The sequence below is a fragment of the Giraffa tippelskirchi genome, chromosome X, assembly GCF_054371585.1.
Source record: "Giraffa tippelskirchi isolate mGirTip1 chromosome X, T2T-mGirTip1v1.2.pri, whole genome shotgun sequence".
Taxonomy (NCBI): Eukaryota; Metazoa; Chordata; class Mammalia; order Artiodactyla; family Giraffidae; genus Giraffa; species Giraffa tippelskirchi.
This window is the reverse complement of record NC_137289.1, coordinates 113,218,711-113,235,367: the sequence shown is the minus strand read 5'-3', so window position 1 is coordinate 113,235,367 and position 16,657 is coordinate 113,218,711. Positions and strand designations below refer to the sequence as shown.

The following is a 16,657-nucleotide window of genomic DNA, read 5'->3' as shown; positions in this document are numbered from 1 at the left end:
AATTTCCCTACAGGCACTCCCTTTTTTTGTGAAAAGAACTTGCATCATTTCATTGCATTTTATGTCAAATATAAAAACACAATGTATGCATGCATGCTCAGTCATGTCCAACTCTCTGTAATCCCACCAGGCTCCTCTGTCCATGGAATAGACAATAGATTCTCTAATAAATAAAGAATACTTAATGTTTTAATTTTTTCTAAGCTGAATGGCCCATTCTTTGAGAGTTTGCCAAGGTTTTTGAGCATAACAAAATTCTTAAATAGCTTACAAATTGATCATGTTATAGTAGTGGAACATTTGCCTTCCTATGCTCAAAGGAGAAATGTACAGATCAGTGTTGGTAAGTCAGTCCAAGAAAATTTCAAAATACTGTTAATAAATGGTAGCATGTTAGCATAAACAGTATGAAGTTTCTGACTGTTGTTTTCATGACACTATCTATGCCCTATCCCTAGAAAGAATTGGAATAACAATGAAACATTTGCAATGAGAAGTGAACCCTTCTAACAAAACAAGATGATTCCTTTCGTCCCCTTTCCTTCTTGCAGACCGGAGTCGATCTGAGTTAGATTTGAGCGGGTCATTTACAGAAGACTTAGAGGATACTGTAAGCGTAAGGAGCAAATCTGTCCCTGGGGCTTTGGACAAAGACTTGGTAAGTTGGATATGGAAGAGTGTCTAATGGTCATGAAGAAAGGGCACAGACTTATTCCAAATCTGTCCACTTTCGGGGAGGATGAGTTGAGAGTGAAGTGAGGATATACAATCATTTCTTCCTACTAGTCTTCACAACTAACGTATGAAAACAAATATGATTTAGAAAAGGTAACAGGTGATCAAGTTAATGAGTGACGAGTATCTCTTGGAAAACACCTGTTGGGGATTTCAGTTCCTGGCTAAAAGCATGTCACTTAATCTAAACCCAGAAAAAGTAAGGAATCCTAACGTTTCCTAAATCCAACATTACTAGACTTATCTGACTATGTATTTTATATGAACATTTCTACATCTCACATTATCCCCCTAAACTATCTTCTCAATTGAGACTAACTTATGTGAAATTTAATGTTTAAAGTCATTCATGAAATGAGAACATTGAATTAGATTATTGTGAAGGTTCTAATATTCTGAAATTCCTATTTCTACAATAGCTATAATCCAATTTGAACTCCTTGGGTGAAAGATAAGACAAATGTTAAATGACATTATTACAATTTTTCTGACACAAACCAGGAAACTTAGTTCTAACACTCAATGATTTTTACTATAGTAATAAAAAGCTACAAAGTATGTTTAAATCCACCACAAAAGGGCAGTGGTGGCAGTGGGCAATGAGAGCAAATGGTTTCAAAGCTTACTTGGTATTCAGCCTTTAAAGAACAGATAATTCCAATGTTATTAAACTATTACTGATCATAGAAAATCTTCTGAAAATCTTCAAATTCAAAACTCTGAAAATCTTCAAATTCATGATATGAAGCCATTTTATATAAACTGAATACTCAAACTTGATTTTAAAAATAGTTTGAAAAAGCAAACTACAAGGTAAATTAATTTATAAATGTATACAGAAAACTTGAATATGTACACAAACCTAGCAGTGAATCAAAAATATTGCAATAAGCAAGTTTTATTCTAGGTTTGAATGGAAGAATTAATCTCTATAAGAATATCTTTTACATAATTAATATTTCACTATATTAAAGGAGAAAATAAAAACTACATCAATAGATGCGGAAAACTTTTTAAAAAGAGAAGGTAATTCGAACAGGATGCATAATACTAGCTTCACCCAGGGTGAGAAGGAGGACCAGGGAAGAGAGGAGAAACCAAAAAGAAAGGTGTCCTTAATAAAACAAAAAAGAAAATAGTATGCATGATATAATCCATTTATCTGTGTGTATATGTACTCTGTTCATCCATCAAAGATTATTGAAATTTTATTATTAATAGTTGAGTGGGAATACAAGTTTTTTTAATCTATATTACTTAAGATTTTTGCTATAAAAATGTATTATTTAAATAACCAGGGGATAAAAAGTGGGGAAAGAAAAGTAGAATCTGGGATTTTGGATAAGAAACCAATATGTAAAATAGTTTATTCTATTGGAGAGATTTCCAAGATAGATTTCCGTGTCTTGACAGTATATATAGATACACAGGCATGCGTTAGTGTGCATACACACACACACACACACACAAATGCACCTCAACTTTTTAAATTAAAAAATAAGTACTTTGCTCAAAGTGAATCACTTTAGTGAGCAGGGAAGGAGGAATTGAATGCCCAGGTCTGTGTGATTCCAAATTTCATGTTCTTTCCATAAAGCAAGCATCACTAGGAAGGGGACCCCAATCTTCAGATGGTTGTAATTCAAGTCAAATGGAGAGCAAAAGAGCAAAACCTAGGAATGGAGTTTTTTTTCCAGATATTTGTACCTGATATTTCAAGTAATTAAAAACTGTTTTCAAATATCGTATATTAATGCATATATTTGAAATCTAGAAGGATGGCACTGACGAATCTGTTTGCAGAGCCACAGTGGAGACACAGACATAGATGATAGGCTTATGGGCAAGGGTGGGGGAGAAGAGGGAGAGAGTGAGATGAATGGAGACAGTAGCGTGGATACATATACACTAACATAGATAAAATAGGCAGCCAATGGGAATTTGCTGTATAACTCAGGGAACTCAAAGTGGGGCTCTGTAATAACCTAGAGGAGTGGGAATGGGTGGGAAGTCAGAGGAAGATTCAAGAGGTAGGGGACATATGTAAACCTATGGTTAATTCATTTTGATGTATGACAGAAATAAAACCAATGTCATAAAGCAATCATAAATCAATTATAAATAAATATTTTAAAAAGTGGTTTTTTGTAAGTGAAAAGACTTTCTAGGAAGACACCAAGCCACTGATTTTATTCCCCCCCCATCCTTCCTTAGGATTCCTTGGAAGAGATGGAAGATGGCATTGATGACTTAGCGTCCTCCCGGTTTTCTTCAAATACCCACAGTCTAGCGAGTGGCCTGTCAACAGTAAGCAATTCTTGAGCATGCACTGGAATGTTCTTCTTTCTCTTGTTGATTTTCTTTGCATTTCCAAAGAAGAGAATCAAGTTCTTGGAAAACGCAGGATCATGAATTAAAAGTTATTATAATCTCCTGCTTGCCTTTTGTCCACAGAGTACCTTTTATTCAAATTTTGTGGGGGCTTTTCCTAAGGCTCCTGATTCCTACTTTAAAAAAACCTCCCCACCATGTTTTAAAACCTCATCACTCCCTAGTTCAGGCTCTCATCAGCTGAACCCTCTGAATTATCTCAGTTCTCAGTTGGTAAATTTCCCTGCTGCCATTCTCTCAGTTCCTCAGATGTCCTCCTCGCTACCACCAGTCACTTTCCTCCCTTTCCTTAAACACATAGCCAAGTAACTTTCTTTCCTATTCATACATCAAGTCCATAACTTCCCACTCCTACAGAATAACATCCTATCTTACTTTGGTGTTTGAACCCTTCTTTGAGAGGACTTTAGGTGCCCCTGTGTCTTTTTATCCATCTGTATGCCTCCAAGTCTTTTCTTGGTATCTTTTATTTCCATCTGTTGCTCTAATATGCTTTTCTCTTTTGACCTTTGGGTGACTTCCTTAAAGAATTCTCAAGCAGGCTCTGACAGGAAGTGGACCTACCTAAGTGTGCCTGATGCTGACTCAGACACTGTGAGTGTTCAACCTTTCCTTTTTCTTTTTTTTCAATCGTACTTCATGGATTTCATGGTACAGGAAATCTCATTAGCTAGGCAATTCTTCCAGTCTTTCTGACTCATGTACCATTAACTCGTGCACGATCCTCTTTTAAAAGATAAATAATATAATCAGGATCCAGGTATTCCAAAGAAAACACATTTTTTAAACATTAGCATCTGTGGACTAGAGAAAAGATACATGGTCCAGAATGGTTTACCATGAACAAGGCACTTTTTCATGGGATTCTCCAGGCAAGAATACCGGAGTGGGTAGCCATTCCCTTCTCCAGGATATCTTCCCAACCCAGGGATCCAACCTGTGTCTCCTGCATTGCAGGCAGATTCTTTACCATCTGAGCCACCAGGGAAGCCCCTTAGAATAAACATCTCTGTTTAAATCACAGCATTGGCTTGGTTAAAAGCATAGAGTTTGGTTAGTAGTAAAATTCTTGTAACTTCTTCAGTTTCTTCCAAGCTTCTGCAATAGTGGGTTCTTAAACTGAATTTTCTATGTACGGATCTCATGCTTTAACAGAGGACCCTCTTTGAAGGAGTGGCTACAGAAGGATGTGGTATAGATACAAGTCAGTGACCCAAGGGGTCAGTGAGGTATGATGTGGAGGTCCTCAGACTAAAAATCTGGAAATCTTTTGCTTTGTGGTCAACAACAAAAAAAAATCAGTCGATCTAGGAAAGAAATGGGAAATTCTATTGGCGCCATATTGAAGATTATAACCTGGAAACAGAATCTCAGAAAGCTTCAAGAACTGTTCTGCCCATGGAAGGCACACACAGTTATATGTTTTTTGTTTTTTTACACAGGGGCTATACATTAAATGATATATTATTGAGGGTCTACATAATTCAGATCTAAGCATCATCGTGTCCCTTTATAAGAGCATAGGAGGAATACTATCTTTTAAGGAGTTGCCTGGGTGCTAGAAGGATGTTGCTATTTATGGCTGAGCAGGTATTCTTGCTGATGAGGAAGACACATACTGCAGATACACAATACACAGTAGAGGGGAGTGAAGAGGCCAAAGGGCAGATGAACTTTTTCATGTTCAAATTTTTCTTGGGGAATTCTCTGGTCGTCCAGTGGTTAGGACTCCGTGCTTTCATTGCTGAGGGCCCAGGTTGGTCAAGGAATTAAGATCCTGCAAGCCATGTGTTTCAGTGAAAACAAAAAAGAATGTTTAAATTTTTCAAGCTTTGCCATAAAATATGAACTTTATTTCACAATGTTTTGGCACTGCCAATAATTTCTGTGAGCCAGACTTGACTCATATGTGACATGAAGGGTTTGGGGCTTGTTCTTGAAGCCCTTGAAACTCAAAGCATGGTCTGTTGACCAGCAATATTGAGTGACCTGGGACAGAGACTATAAGAGGCTGTCAGTTTATAGAACCCCTAGTGTCTCAGTGGTAATTTCATAGCACTGCTAGGCCAAGTGAAAAGTGAAGTCACTCAGTCATGTCTGACTCTTTGCGACCCCATGGATTGTAGCCTACCAGGCTCCTCAGTCCATGGAATTTTCCAGGCAAGAGTACTGGAGTGGGTTGCAATTTCCTTCTCCAGGGGATCTTCCTGACCCAGGGATTGAACCTGGGTCTCCCGCATTGCAGGCAGATGCTTTACCATCTGTACCACCTAGCCCAGTTATTAAATAGTTAGCTTGGGGAAAAAAAAAAACAACACTGGTATCTTAACAACTTAGTAGCCATTTGAAAATATAATGCACAATAACCATTTGAAAAAATATTTTTATTCCATTCTTCAGTTCAGTCACTCCGTCGTGTCTGACTCTTTCCATTCTTAAATAGCCCCTGAGGTGATGTGTGGGCCTGATGGAACTACATCAGTTGGCAGCAGCATTTTCATTTCCGTTTCCTCATGGATTTTTGTGCAGTACATGTTTTTTGTCATAGTTACTGCCTAAAACTCAGGTTCACATGGATAGGACTTTATTAAAAAGAAGAAAGTGGGATTGAACGTTAACACTGTGAACTACTGTTAGTAGTTTGCATGGTGTCTAATAGTTGTCACTGTTGTTTTCCTGGGAATTTTAAAATATCCTGCGGTGCCCCTTGTAAGTTGGGGCTGGTACTCTGGGATGCCTTAACACACAGTTTGGGAGCTATAGACCTAGGAGTTTGTTAGCAAAGCAGAATCACAGGCTTCCCTGGTGGTCCAGTGGTTAATAATCGACCTTGCAATGCAAGGGACACCGGTTCAATTCCTGATCCAGGAAGATTCCACATGCTACAGAGCAAGTAAGCCCTTGCACCACTACTATGGAGCCTGCACTCTGGAGACCAGGAGCCACAACTTCTGAAGCCCGAGTGCCCCAGAGCCTGTGCTCTGCAACAAGTGAAGCTACCGCAATGAGAAGCCCTGCACAATGCAACTAGAGAGCAGCCTCTGCTCATTGAAACTAGAGAAACCCCGAGTGCAGCAACAAAGACCCACCACAGCCAAAAATAAATAAAGAAATCTTAAAAAAAAAAAAAAGAAGAAGAAGACAGAATCTCAGATTCCACCTGGGACTGTGTGGATCAGAACCTTCATTTTAATGAGACCCCCAAGTGACCAATAGGCAATTAAAGTTTGCAAAGACACCTGCTATCATGACAATTCTGATGTTTGGTTTTAGGAACAGAATAGATGACTTAGGTCACTCACTGGCTGTTTAAGTTTTAATTTCCAAATTATTATGCAATCCTTGGTTTGCTCTTGCCCTTGATTTAAGCTTGAAAGAGAGACTGGCCATATCACCCACTGTTTTTGGATCAATCTCTACTTTGAGCAATTGGAGGAAGGAATGACTTTTGTTTTATATATAAACAAAAAATATATACAAGGTATGAGGGCTAACCTGTCTTTGCACTTACCATAGTCTTTACTTCCCAGTCGTTCCTAGACAGGGCTTTTGAAATGCCTAGATCACTCCTGAATGCCTTCCAGGTGGTCTTTTGTGACAGTTGTGTTGCTAAGACACAGAGTTCATGCTGCTGGCATTACAGGATAATTTTGTTACATTTAGTTTAAAATGCATCTCTTGTTATTAGTGTCCCATCAGAACTTTCGTTTATTCTGGCACATTTGGACAAGGTTTCTTTTTGCATTTTAATTTTATTTATTGGCTGGTGTATTATTTTCTTGTTTAGTGTTCTGTTTGTGAGCTGCTATTTTATAGATATGTAGAAAGCCACGGTCATATTAGTTACTAACCCTGTGGCCTCACAGCTGGTCAGGGGAGTCCTGACAGCTGTGGGCAATGATGTTCTCGTGCCGTGCCCTTTTGGAAGATGCAGTTATGTTACAGAACCAATCTTGGGTCTGGTTGTCTGGGTACAGTAAAGGCAATCTACTAACACCAGGTTGTGGTGAAGGAAAGTGTAGTGTTTATTGTGTAAATGTCGAGGATGGATGACTGGTGCTCGAAACCCCTCAAACTTCCTGAAGGGTTTCAGCAAAGCATTTCTAAAGGCCAGGTGAAGGTTGCGGGTCTCAGAATATGTGATCAGCTTGTGCAAAGTTCTCTGATTAGTTGATGATGATCAATCCTTAGGCTACAGAAGGTCTGGGGGCTATGTGCTCATGGTCATCAAATCGTTAATTTCTTCCATTTGATGGGGGTTTTAGCATCTGTAAAACAACTCGGGAAATGTGCATCAGATTCTATTAATATTATCTGGGTACTTCAGAGGCAATAAAGTGAGGATAAAGGGGAGGGGCTATGTTGGGAAGGCCCCATAGGGTCCTGCTGGGTTATAGTATGGCTTCTCAGAGACTTATGGGGTGGAATACACTATGTAGGTATCAGAGAGAGACACTTGTAGCTTATCCTTGCACAGAAATATGGGTTTTTTTTTCCTTTGTCCTGATCAATGCATTCTAGACCTTGAAGTAGACTGACCTTGAGTCTCCCAGTGAAAGAGGAGAAAGCTACAGGGATGGGGAGAGGAGATGGAATGGGAAATGCCTGTGTCCCTGTATTCATTAGAAGAAGTGAATAAACAAAGGCTATTCACTAACCCCAAAAGGCAATACATCCCCTCTCAGCGAACGTCCTGCCTTCCTTACTAATGGTCCTAGCCTTTGTCCTTTCTCAGGCTTGGATTTTATGCAACACTAGAAAAACAAGCCATCTTTTGCTTTCTTCCTTCACAGTAAGCTTCCCTGCTCGTTATAAACAACGGGAATTGTAATTAAATGGGGGGAGGTAGCTTCTGTGGAGAGATCACTAGCATAACCTGGGATGCCTCTTTTCATCTTGTTGATTCCAGACCAGCCTGAACAGCATGATGAGTGTTTACAGTGAGACAGGAGACTATGGCAACGTGAAGGTCAGCGGGGAAATCCTTTTGCACATCAGCTACAGCTACGAAACTGGCGGGCTCTACATTTTTGTCAAGAACTGCAGAAATCTGGCCATAGGAGATGAAAAGAAACAGAGGACAGATGCGTAAGTACATAGCATGTTCCCCAGACTGTTTCAGTCACTGCCCATGTGAATTACGTGTATTTGTCAGCCTGTGTGTTTCTTTTTCAGAAGCCTTTTAGCATTCATCTAGAATCAGAAGGTTGATCATCACTTTCTTCCTCTGCCACACTTCTAAATATTCTCTGACATGCATGTATAATGGTCGCATTTGTAGTTACCTGAGTCTTATTTTATTAAAAATTTTTTTTTTTTTTGGCTGCACATTATGGCTTGTGGGATCTCATTTCCCTGGCCAGGGATTGAACCCAGGCCATGGCATTGAAAGTAGCAAATCCTCACCACTAAACCACCAGGGAACTCTAAGATTTTAAAGAAGCTATTACTCAGCATGATTCAGGACTCACAGATTTGTAGTTCACACAGAGGCAGCTCTTTGTCATACAAGGCTGACACGTTGGCACACCCCAGGCTGTATGAGAGTATCCTGTTATTTTTGTTCTGGGAAACCCTCCAGAAAAAATTACCAAGCTGTTTGCCCAATTGAACAACTTGAAAGGGCAATTATGAGGCTCTTGGGATTTCCAGGATCAGCCTGGGAGGGCAGGTAAGACCATGGGAAGGTAAGACCTTGGGAAGGTAAGACCCAGGGCTTCCCAGGACCACTGCTGGTTTGGTGAGTCACTCTGAGGACGCTCAGGTCTCCACACGCAGTCATAATCAGCACAGGAAAAAGGCATATGTGGCAAAATTCAAGAGAATCAAGGCTTAAGCTTCCAAGGACCTCTCCCAGTGGAGTCACACAGGATGTGCTTAAGTCCTCCAGCCACAAGTAGTGAAAACACATAGGGAGTGTTGTCTACCAGGGAAGCTCATTGAGAGACTCAACTGGTCACATACCAAAATCTCAGTCTCCTACATGAAAGCAGGTGTTCAGCAGGAGCCATACTATTTCCACAAATATTTTTGGCACAGTGAGCCACTTATTTCTGTTCCTGGAGTGATTAAAATCCTCCTGAAACTCAGGTTCTGCATGCTAGCCAAGAGCCACACTTATAAACAGATATTTCGAATGAGAGCAGTCTCAGACTCGCTGTTTACCCTTTTTCTACATAATAGATAACCTAAGTTTAATACACAGCTCAGCAAATCTGTTTCCAAAACAGACAAATGAGTCGACAAATAGATTGGTCCACTTACCTCCTTAGCTAAATATCAGAGAGCTTCAGGATTGGTATCATCAGTCTCAAAGAGATCATCTAAAGCCACAGTAGATGGACTTCAGGACTCTGGTAGCATCTTTTACATTTCAGTCTTGTACATCTTGTGCATTTCTGAGTCTGCCATGATACCCTGCTCCTGGGACTGCTCAAGGCCAGCTATTGGGGAGAATTGCTATTGTTACTTCTTCAGGTTGTTAATTTTAATTTCCTATTTTTCACCATTTTTCTTCATTCACTCATTGACTCCACTCATCAGAAGTCCAGACATCTGAGGGGAGAGGAAAATTACCTCTAGGATCAAGAGCATTGATCATAATAACAGATTATACTTATTCAGTAGTATAATATATTAGCTCCTTGTATGTGTCAGCTCATTTGATCCTTATCATCCCCTAAGTCATCATCCCCGGTTTGCAGATAGTGAAACTGAGATAGAGAGAGATTAAGTAAGCTCTTGAGTTCCCCCAAACCGTTGAGGCCTGGAGTAATTCAAACCCAGCTGGCTTGACTCTAGAACCCACTCTCTTTACTACAAGAATTTATGACTTGTCTCTTATTGAAGGTCCAGAGTTATATTTCAAAATGTCCTGATATGTAAACCACATTCTCTTTGGTTCTGTCTCTTACACTCACTAGCCTGTTTCTTTTACCCCTTTTATTCACTGAAGTCCCTGAGCATTTATCTCAAAGTAGATGTTTCCCAAGGATTACTTTCTTTCTTTTTTTATCATATACAGTTATGTCAAGTCATACCTTCTTCCTGATAAGTCCAGAAATAACAAGCGCAAGACCAAAATAAGAACAGGCACCAATCCAGAATTCAATGAAACCCTCAAGGTAAGTCAATAGTCTTTCATGGTAACTTTAATGACTCGATTTACCTCATTGGTTTAGATGTAACTGTAAAGGATTTGCATGTCAAGACTTAGATGTATTTTAGAAAAGCAGAATGTGAGTCAGTTGGCTTTCTGTTTCTGGAAAAGAAAGCAATGTAAACCACTCTTAGTCTATTTCTCTGCTGCTCCCAAGATTGCACTGGAAGTAAAGATGATCCAGGAAAATTACATCTGACTTGGTATCAATACCTCTTGTCAAAAAGTATGTTTCACCCTTGGGAAAACAATTTTTTTTTCTAGTTCCCTGTAAAAGAAGTTTGTAAAAGTTGTGGCCCTAACTTAGCAGGTCACTCTGTACATACTCGCTGTTCTGCTAACGCAGCATTCAAATGTGCTGTTTCTTGTTAGGGTTTCAGAATTTGGCTAAATTTATGCATGTGGTTAATGAACAGTGGAGATGCAGGGCTAGATTTGAAAAATCTCAGAGACAGTGGCCTAGGTAAGATATAACCCAGGCCCCAATTCTAGAGACATTACTTTTTCCCATGGTCCTCCATATAACCTCTTCCCTCACCCTGGACACAGTTGGCCTGGTAAGAAAGTTCCAAGGGGATGGGGATGTTGAAGTTACTGCCAGTCGCAGGGTAACTTATGGATCTTGAAGCCAGAATGATGGAGTCATGGAGTCCACCACAGGAGAAAGTTGGCGAGTGGGGGCATATGTCAGCAGGGTGATATGTGAAAGCAGGAGCCAGTATCAAGATGGATCAAAGGGAAAAGGAATGAATATATGCAGAGGGTGAATCCAGCAGCCATGACAGGATAGCAAAGATGAGCCGAAGCAGAACAGATAAGAAGAATGATGCGGCAGATCCAGGAAGCAGGGCCAAGGTGAATCATGCCAGAAACAGCAAGGATGATGCGAATCCAAGATGAGGAATCAGTCAGTCTGAAGCATGTCTGAGGTGGTATTTGCGGAGGACAATCAGGAGATTTTGAAGAGGTGTGGGTATGTGGCCCTGGATAATGTTCTGCTGGAAAAGGGAAAACCATGCCAGCAATATTTTCTTTCTGCTCAATCTATGTATATATTGATTTTATCCCTGCACTTAGGCTGAACTTTATGAAGTTTGACATTTGCAAGATTCTCACTGTCAAACTTTCCTGGATTTGGGTCTTATTGTTATAAATAAGACAGAAATTAGAGACTTGATACATTAAACCTTGCACTTACAAAGTAGTTGTTGACAAAATAATTAGGCAAGTAAAAAGCAAGTAAAGCTGAAAAAGGGACAAGCTTCATCACCTCACACTTTTTATATAATATCTGAAGTTTATCAAACCCCCATGAAAAGCCTGTCAATAGATCTTTCAGTGCTAGGTCTCACACAAATGAGTTTATGGAATAGAACCTGAGTTGTAGCAGAAACGAAGAAAAATGAAGTGCTTTTCTCTTGGGTTTGTTTTGTTTGTATTACTACTGCATATGATCTGGAAGCTGGTGGAAGTAAATTTCACCCTGTCCTAGAAATGGATATGGAGTGTGATGTTGTAAATCTGATTTTGCAGTACACCATCAGCCATGCCCAGCTGGAAACGAGAACTCTGCAGCTCTCAGTCTGGCATTATGATCGATTTGGACGGAATAGTTTCCTGGGGGAGGTGGAGATTCCTTTTGACTCATGGAACTTTGAAAATCCAAGTGATGAGTGGTTTGTGCTCCAACCCAAGGTAGGAAATACTTCCAGATGAGTCAAACACTCATACAAGGAATGAGCAAAACTGATGTCAGAGACCTAAAGAATCTGAAGACCTCTAGTTGTCAAGTGATAATCTGAAAAGATTAGTGCAGATTATTCTGGAATGATATAATAAATGTAAATACACTCTTTTGGAAATCCTTCTTTGATGTAGACTGTAAAATGCAAGCCATAATCTTGCATGATCATATTTCTTTTTTTTTAATAAATTTATTTATTTTAGTTGGGGGCTAATTACTTTACAATATTGTAGTAGTTTTTGCCATACATTGACATGAATCAGCCATGGGTTTACATGTGTTCCATCCTGAACCCCCCTCCCACCTCCCTCCCCATCCCATCCCTCTGGGTCATCCCATTGCCCCAGCCCTGAGCATTTGTCTCATGCATCGAACATGGAATGGTGTTCTGTTTCACATATGATAGTATACATGTTTCAATGCTATTGTCCCAGAACGTCCCACCCTCACCTTCTCCCTCAGAGTCCATAGACTGTTCTATGCATCTGTGTCTCTTATTCTGTCTCGCATATAGGGTTATCATTACCATCTTTCAAATTCCATATATATGCATTAGTATACTGTATTGGTGTTTTTCTTTCTGGCTTACTTCACTCTGTATAATGGGCTCCAGTTTCATCCATCTCAATAGAACCGATTCAAATGTATTCTTTTTAATGGCTGAGTAAAATTCCATTGCGTATATGTACCACAGCTTCCTTATCCATTCATCTGCTGATGGACATCTAGGTTGCGTCCATGTCCTGGCTATTGTAAACAGTGCTGCGATGAACATTGGGGTACACGCGTCTCTTTCAATTCTGGTTTCCTCGGTGTGTATGCCCAGCAGTGGGATTGCTGGGTCATATGGCAGTTCTATTCCCAGTTTTTTAAGGAATCTCCACACTGTTCTCCATAGTGGCTGTACTAGTTTGCATTCCCACCAACAGTGTAAGAGGGTTCCCTTTTCTCCACACCGTCTCCAGCATTTATTGCTTGTAGACTTTTGGATAGCAGCCATTCTGACTGGTGTGAAATGGTACCTCATTGTGGTTTTGATTTGCATTTCTCTAATAATGAGTGATGTTGAGCATCTTTTCATGTGTTTGTTAGCCATCTGTATTTCTTCTTTGGAGAAATGTCTGTTTAGTTCTTTGGCCCATTTTCTGATTGGGTCGTTTATTTTTCTGGAATTCAGCTGCAAGAGTTGCTTGTATATTTTTGAGATTAATTGTTTGTCCGGTGCTTCGTTTGCTATTATTTTCTCCCATTCTGAAGGCTGTCTTTTCACCTTGCTTATAGTTTCCTTTGTTGTGCAAAAGCTTTTAATTTTCTTTAGGTCCCATTTGTTTATTTTTGCTTTTATTTCCAATATTCTGGGAGGTGGGTCATGGAGGATCCTGCTGTGATTTATGTCGGAGAGTGTTTTGCCTATGTTTTCCTTTAGGTATTTTATAGTTTCTGGTCTTACGTTTAGATCTTTAATCCATTTTGAGTTTATTTTTGTGTATGGTGTTAGGAAGTGTTCTAGTTTCATTCTTTTACAAGTGATTGACCAGTTTTCCCAGTACCACTTGTTATAAAGAGATTGTCTTTTCTCCAGTGTATATCCTTGCCTCCTTTGTCAAAGATAAGGTGTCCATAGGTGCGTGGGTTTATCTCTGGGCTTTCTATTTTGTTCCATTATGATCATATTTCTTATTAATTTGACCTGCTAAAAATATAGTCAGTATTCAATAGTCAGCATGGATAAACAAAAGAATACATTATATGATCCTATTAGGTCAGAAAAAAAAAAATTTCAAGGCTGGTACTAGAAATTAAATGCTACTATCGTATGTTCTAAATTAAACCAACAGTGCCTGGAATTCACTCTATGCAGTATGCAGTTGGTATCTCTACATTAAATTTTGAAGTCAAAAGTGAGATGGGATAAAGGTCCCACTTATGTAACCAAAGATTGTTCTTTACATAGAGAAGGGAAAAAAGAACATGATGGTTAAGATAGTGAACTCAGATCAGACTTCCTGGATTCAATCCTGGCTTCACGACTCTCTGTCTAACCTTGGGGAAGTTACTTAACTTCCCAGGACTTGGTGTTCTCATTGGTGATGTAAGAATTGGACATCAGTCTTAGGGATGCTGTGAGGCTTGAATAAGCCTGCCTTGTGATTCTTGCAATGTCAGGCACATTGTAAACTTCTCAGTGAATGCTAGGCAGTGTTTGTTAGGTTGGAATCCTTATATTGCAATTGGCAGAAACCCTAGCTCACACTACTCAAAAACTGAAAGGAAATTATTGACCAGAGATAATCAAGCATGGCTTGATCCAGATGCTCAGATCTTAGCAAGGCCCTGGAGTGTCTTGATCTCTCTTCTCTGTATTGGCTTCACTTGCCGACTTCATGCATTGTGGGCCTCCCCTCACTAATCCCAGATCTGCTTCTCTTGAACACCACAATAGCTGCAAACCTCTCACCCTTGCCTCACACTGTCCAGGACAGGAAATAGTTCCTCCTCCTCCAATAGTCAAGCCAATATCCTGGACCTGGTTCCTAATTCTCATTACACTATTTGCCCATCCTTAGCCAATCATTGCAGCCAAAGAGGAGAGATACATTGAGGGGCTTAAGACCATCAGAACATAAACTGGTCCTGAAGGTGGTATCACCCCCAGAGAAATCCAGGTACAGTAATACTAAAAAACAAAAATGGTGAGTGGGTGCTAGACAGCAAAAGCAAACATTGATCATCAATAATAGCACTTGTTCATCATCATGAGTAGTAGCATCATTCACATCTCATGGTTACAACTACCGCTAAGCATTGTTATCCCCATTTTATATGAGGAGCCTGAGACTCAGAAGTTAAATACAACTTTCTGGTGGATTTTATAAATGTTGACCTCAAAAACTTGGTATAAGTATGTCATGGACAACCTTTAGGAGGTTTACTTTGGCTCTGGGTAAAATTGACTATGAAATAGGGATCCTCAAACAGAAAATAACCTCACTCCTGTGACTCACATAAATATGGTAGAGAGGAAGTACAATGTTAACAATAAATAAGTCCACAATAGCATAACATTTCTCTGACATTATTAATAAATATGAGAAATATTTGGTCACTACAGCATTAAAGTTCTGTGAATTGAATGAAAAGCCTCACCATAAAGGGTAGCAATTAAGTTGATTTAAATCTTCTGGCACTTGCTTCCTCTTGTGTATAATGAGTGAGTATCAAAGAATCATAAAAAATGTCCAGCACGTTGTGTGACATGTGACACTGATGAAGGACAAGTAACATGCATCTAAGTCCATGAAATTAGCTTGTCTGTCAGAAATGTAACAGGAGAGCGCAGAGGAGCTGTTTTGGACACCCACTTGGAGGGTTTCCAGTCAGTTTCTTGGAAATGGTTGGAGGATTCGCTCTGAGATGATATCAATACTCTCTCAGGCGTTGTTTTTGCTTAGGGGCCAGCAGCTTTCCATGATAATCACCTTCACATTGAGTGGTTTGATTTTTTTTTTTTTTAATCACAAATGAGAAGCATCTCTCTGAGGCTGCTTGAGGTGGAAACATTCTGATGGTATTTAATGTCAGTGGAACTCCTGTGGTCCTCTGCCAGAACCCTTTGGATTCCTTTAAACATGTCTGTTGTGAATTTTGCCTCCAACTGCCTCTACCTGACTCTGTTTTTAGATGACTGTCCTCAGGCTATTGTAGATTTTTCCCATATAGGCAGAGAGTCAGAAATTCCTAGGAGCTTCTGTCTCTCCTGCCACAAGGCAAGTCTTCACCAATAACTGATAGATGGTGGAATCTGAAAGCTCAGTTCCATTACTGAGAGAGGGAAAAGCTCTGAGGCGTTATTTACCCTCCAGAGCTCTCCTGCTGGATCAGAAGCCCTCGCCTGGCTTCTTCCTCTTCCCCAACCTGTCTCCCCAACCCTTTCCCTGGCCTGGCCTGGGAGCCTTTCCTTAATAGGTCACTTGCAAAAGAATCCTCACCTCAGCATTGGTTTCTGGCAAGAAGTTCAATAGCCAGGTGTTAGTCGCTCAGTCTTATCTGACTCTTTGTGACCCCGTGGACTGTAGCCCACTGGGCTCCTCCGTCTGTAGGATTCTCCAGGCAAGAATACTAGAGTGGGTAGCCATTCCCTTCTCCAGAGGATCTTCCTGACCCAGAGATTGAATCCATGTCTCCTGAAGTGGCAGGTGGATTCTTTACCATCTTCTGGGAACACAGTCTAAATTAGTGTCTAATCCACGTCATCTTTTCCTGCCAACCTTTCTCTGACATGTATAGAGGAAAGGCTGCAGGTTGTTCAGACTTGCTTAGATACCATACCTTCCAAACTTTATTCTCCGTCTCCCTCCTCAGTCATTTCAATGAAGCAGCCACTTCATCAACTACAGCTCTAACATGAGCTGCCCCAGACACTTGGTGTTTCTCATAGATTATCCAGCTGAGGAGCTGAAGGGTGAGCTACAGGGACCAAGTTCCTTGGTAACAGAGGATCAGAAATAATAGTCCTTAAACATTCAGAAAGACGGACATCCTTTGGCAGTGGGGAGATTGGAAAGACAGAGTGCTTTATTGCTTATTGACTATCTGTTGGTGAAAAGTCCCTGGACACCTACCTTTGA

The 16,657-nt window shown here is 40.1% G+C and overlaps 1 protein-coding gene and 1 non-coding gene across 2 annotated transcripts in view; one reads left to right on the top strand and one right to left on the bottom strand.

Annotated features, from left to right (window-relative positions):
• Positions 1-16,657, top strand: part of SYTL5 (synaptotagmin like 5) — a 233,454-nt gene that overhangs the window by 203,689 nt on the left and 13,108 nt on the right. Inside the window, exons 10-14 of the mRNA XM_081564242.1 lie at positions 552-658; positions 2,950-3,042; positions 8,036-8,214; positions 10,151-10,250; positions 11,819-11,980. Coding sequence (XP_081420368.1) covers positions 552-658; positions 2,950-3,042; positions 8,036-8,214; positions 10,151-10,250; positions 11,819-11,980 — 641 coding nt within the window. The remainder of the gene's footprint in view (positions 1-551; positions 659-2,949; positions 3,043-8,035; positions 8,215-10,150; positions 10,251-11,818; positions 11,981-16,657) is intronic.
• Positions 8,478-8,549, bottom strand: TRNAE-UUC (transfer RNA glutamic acid (anticodon UUC)). Its single transcript has one exon. It is a non-coding gene; the product is annotated as a tRNA-Glu (tRNA).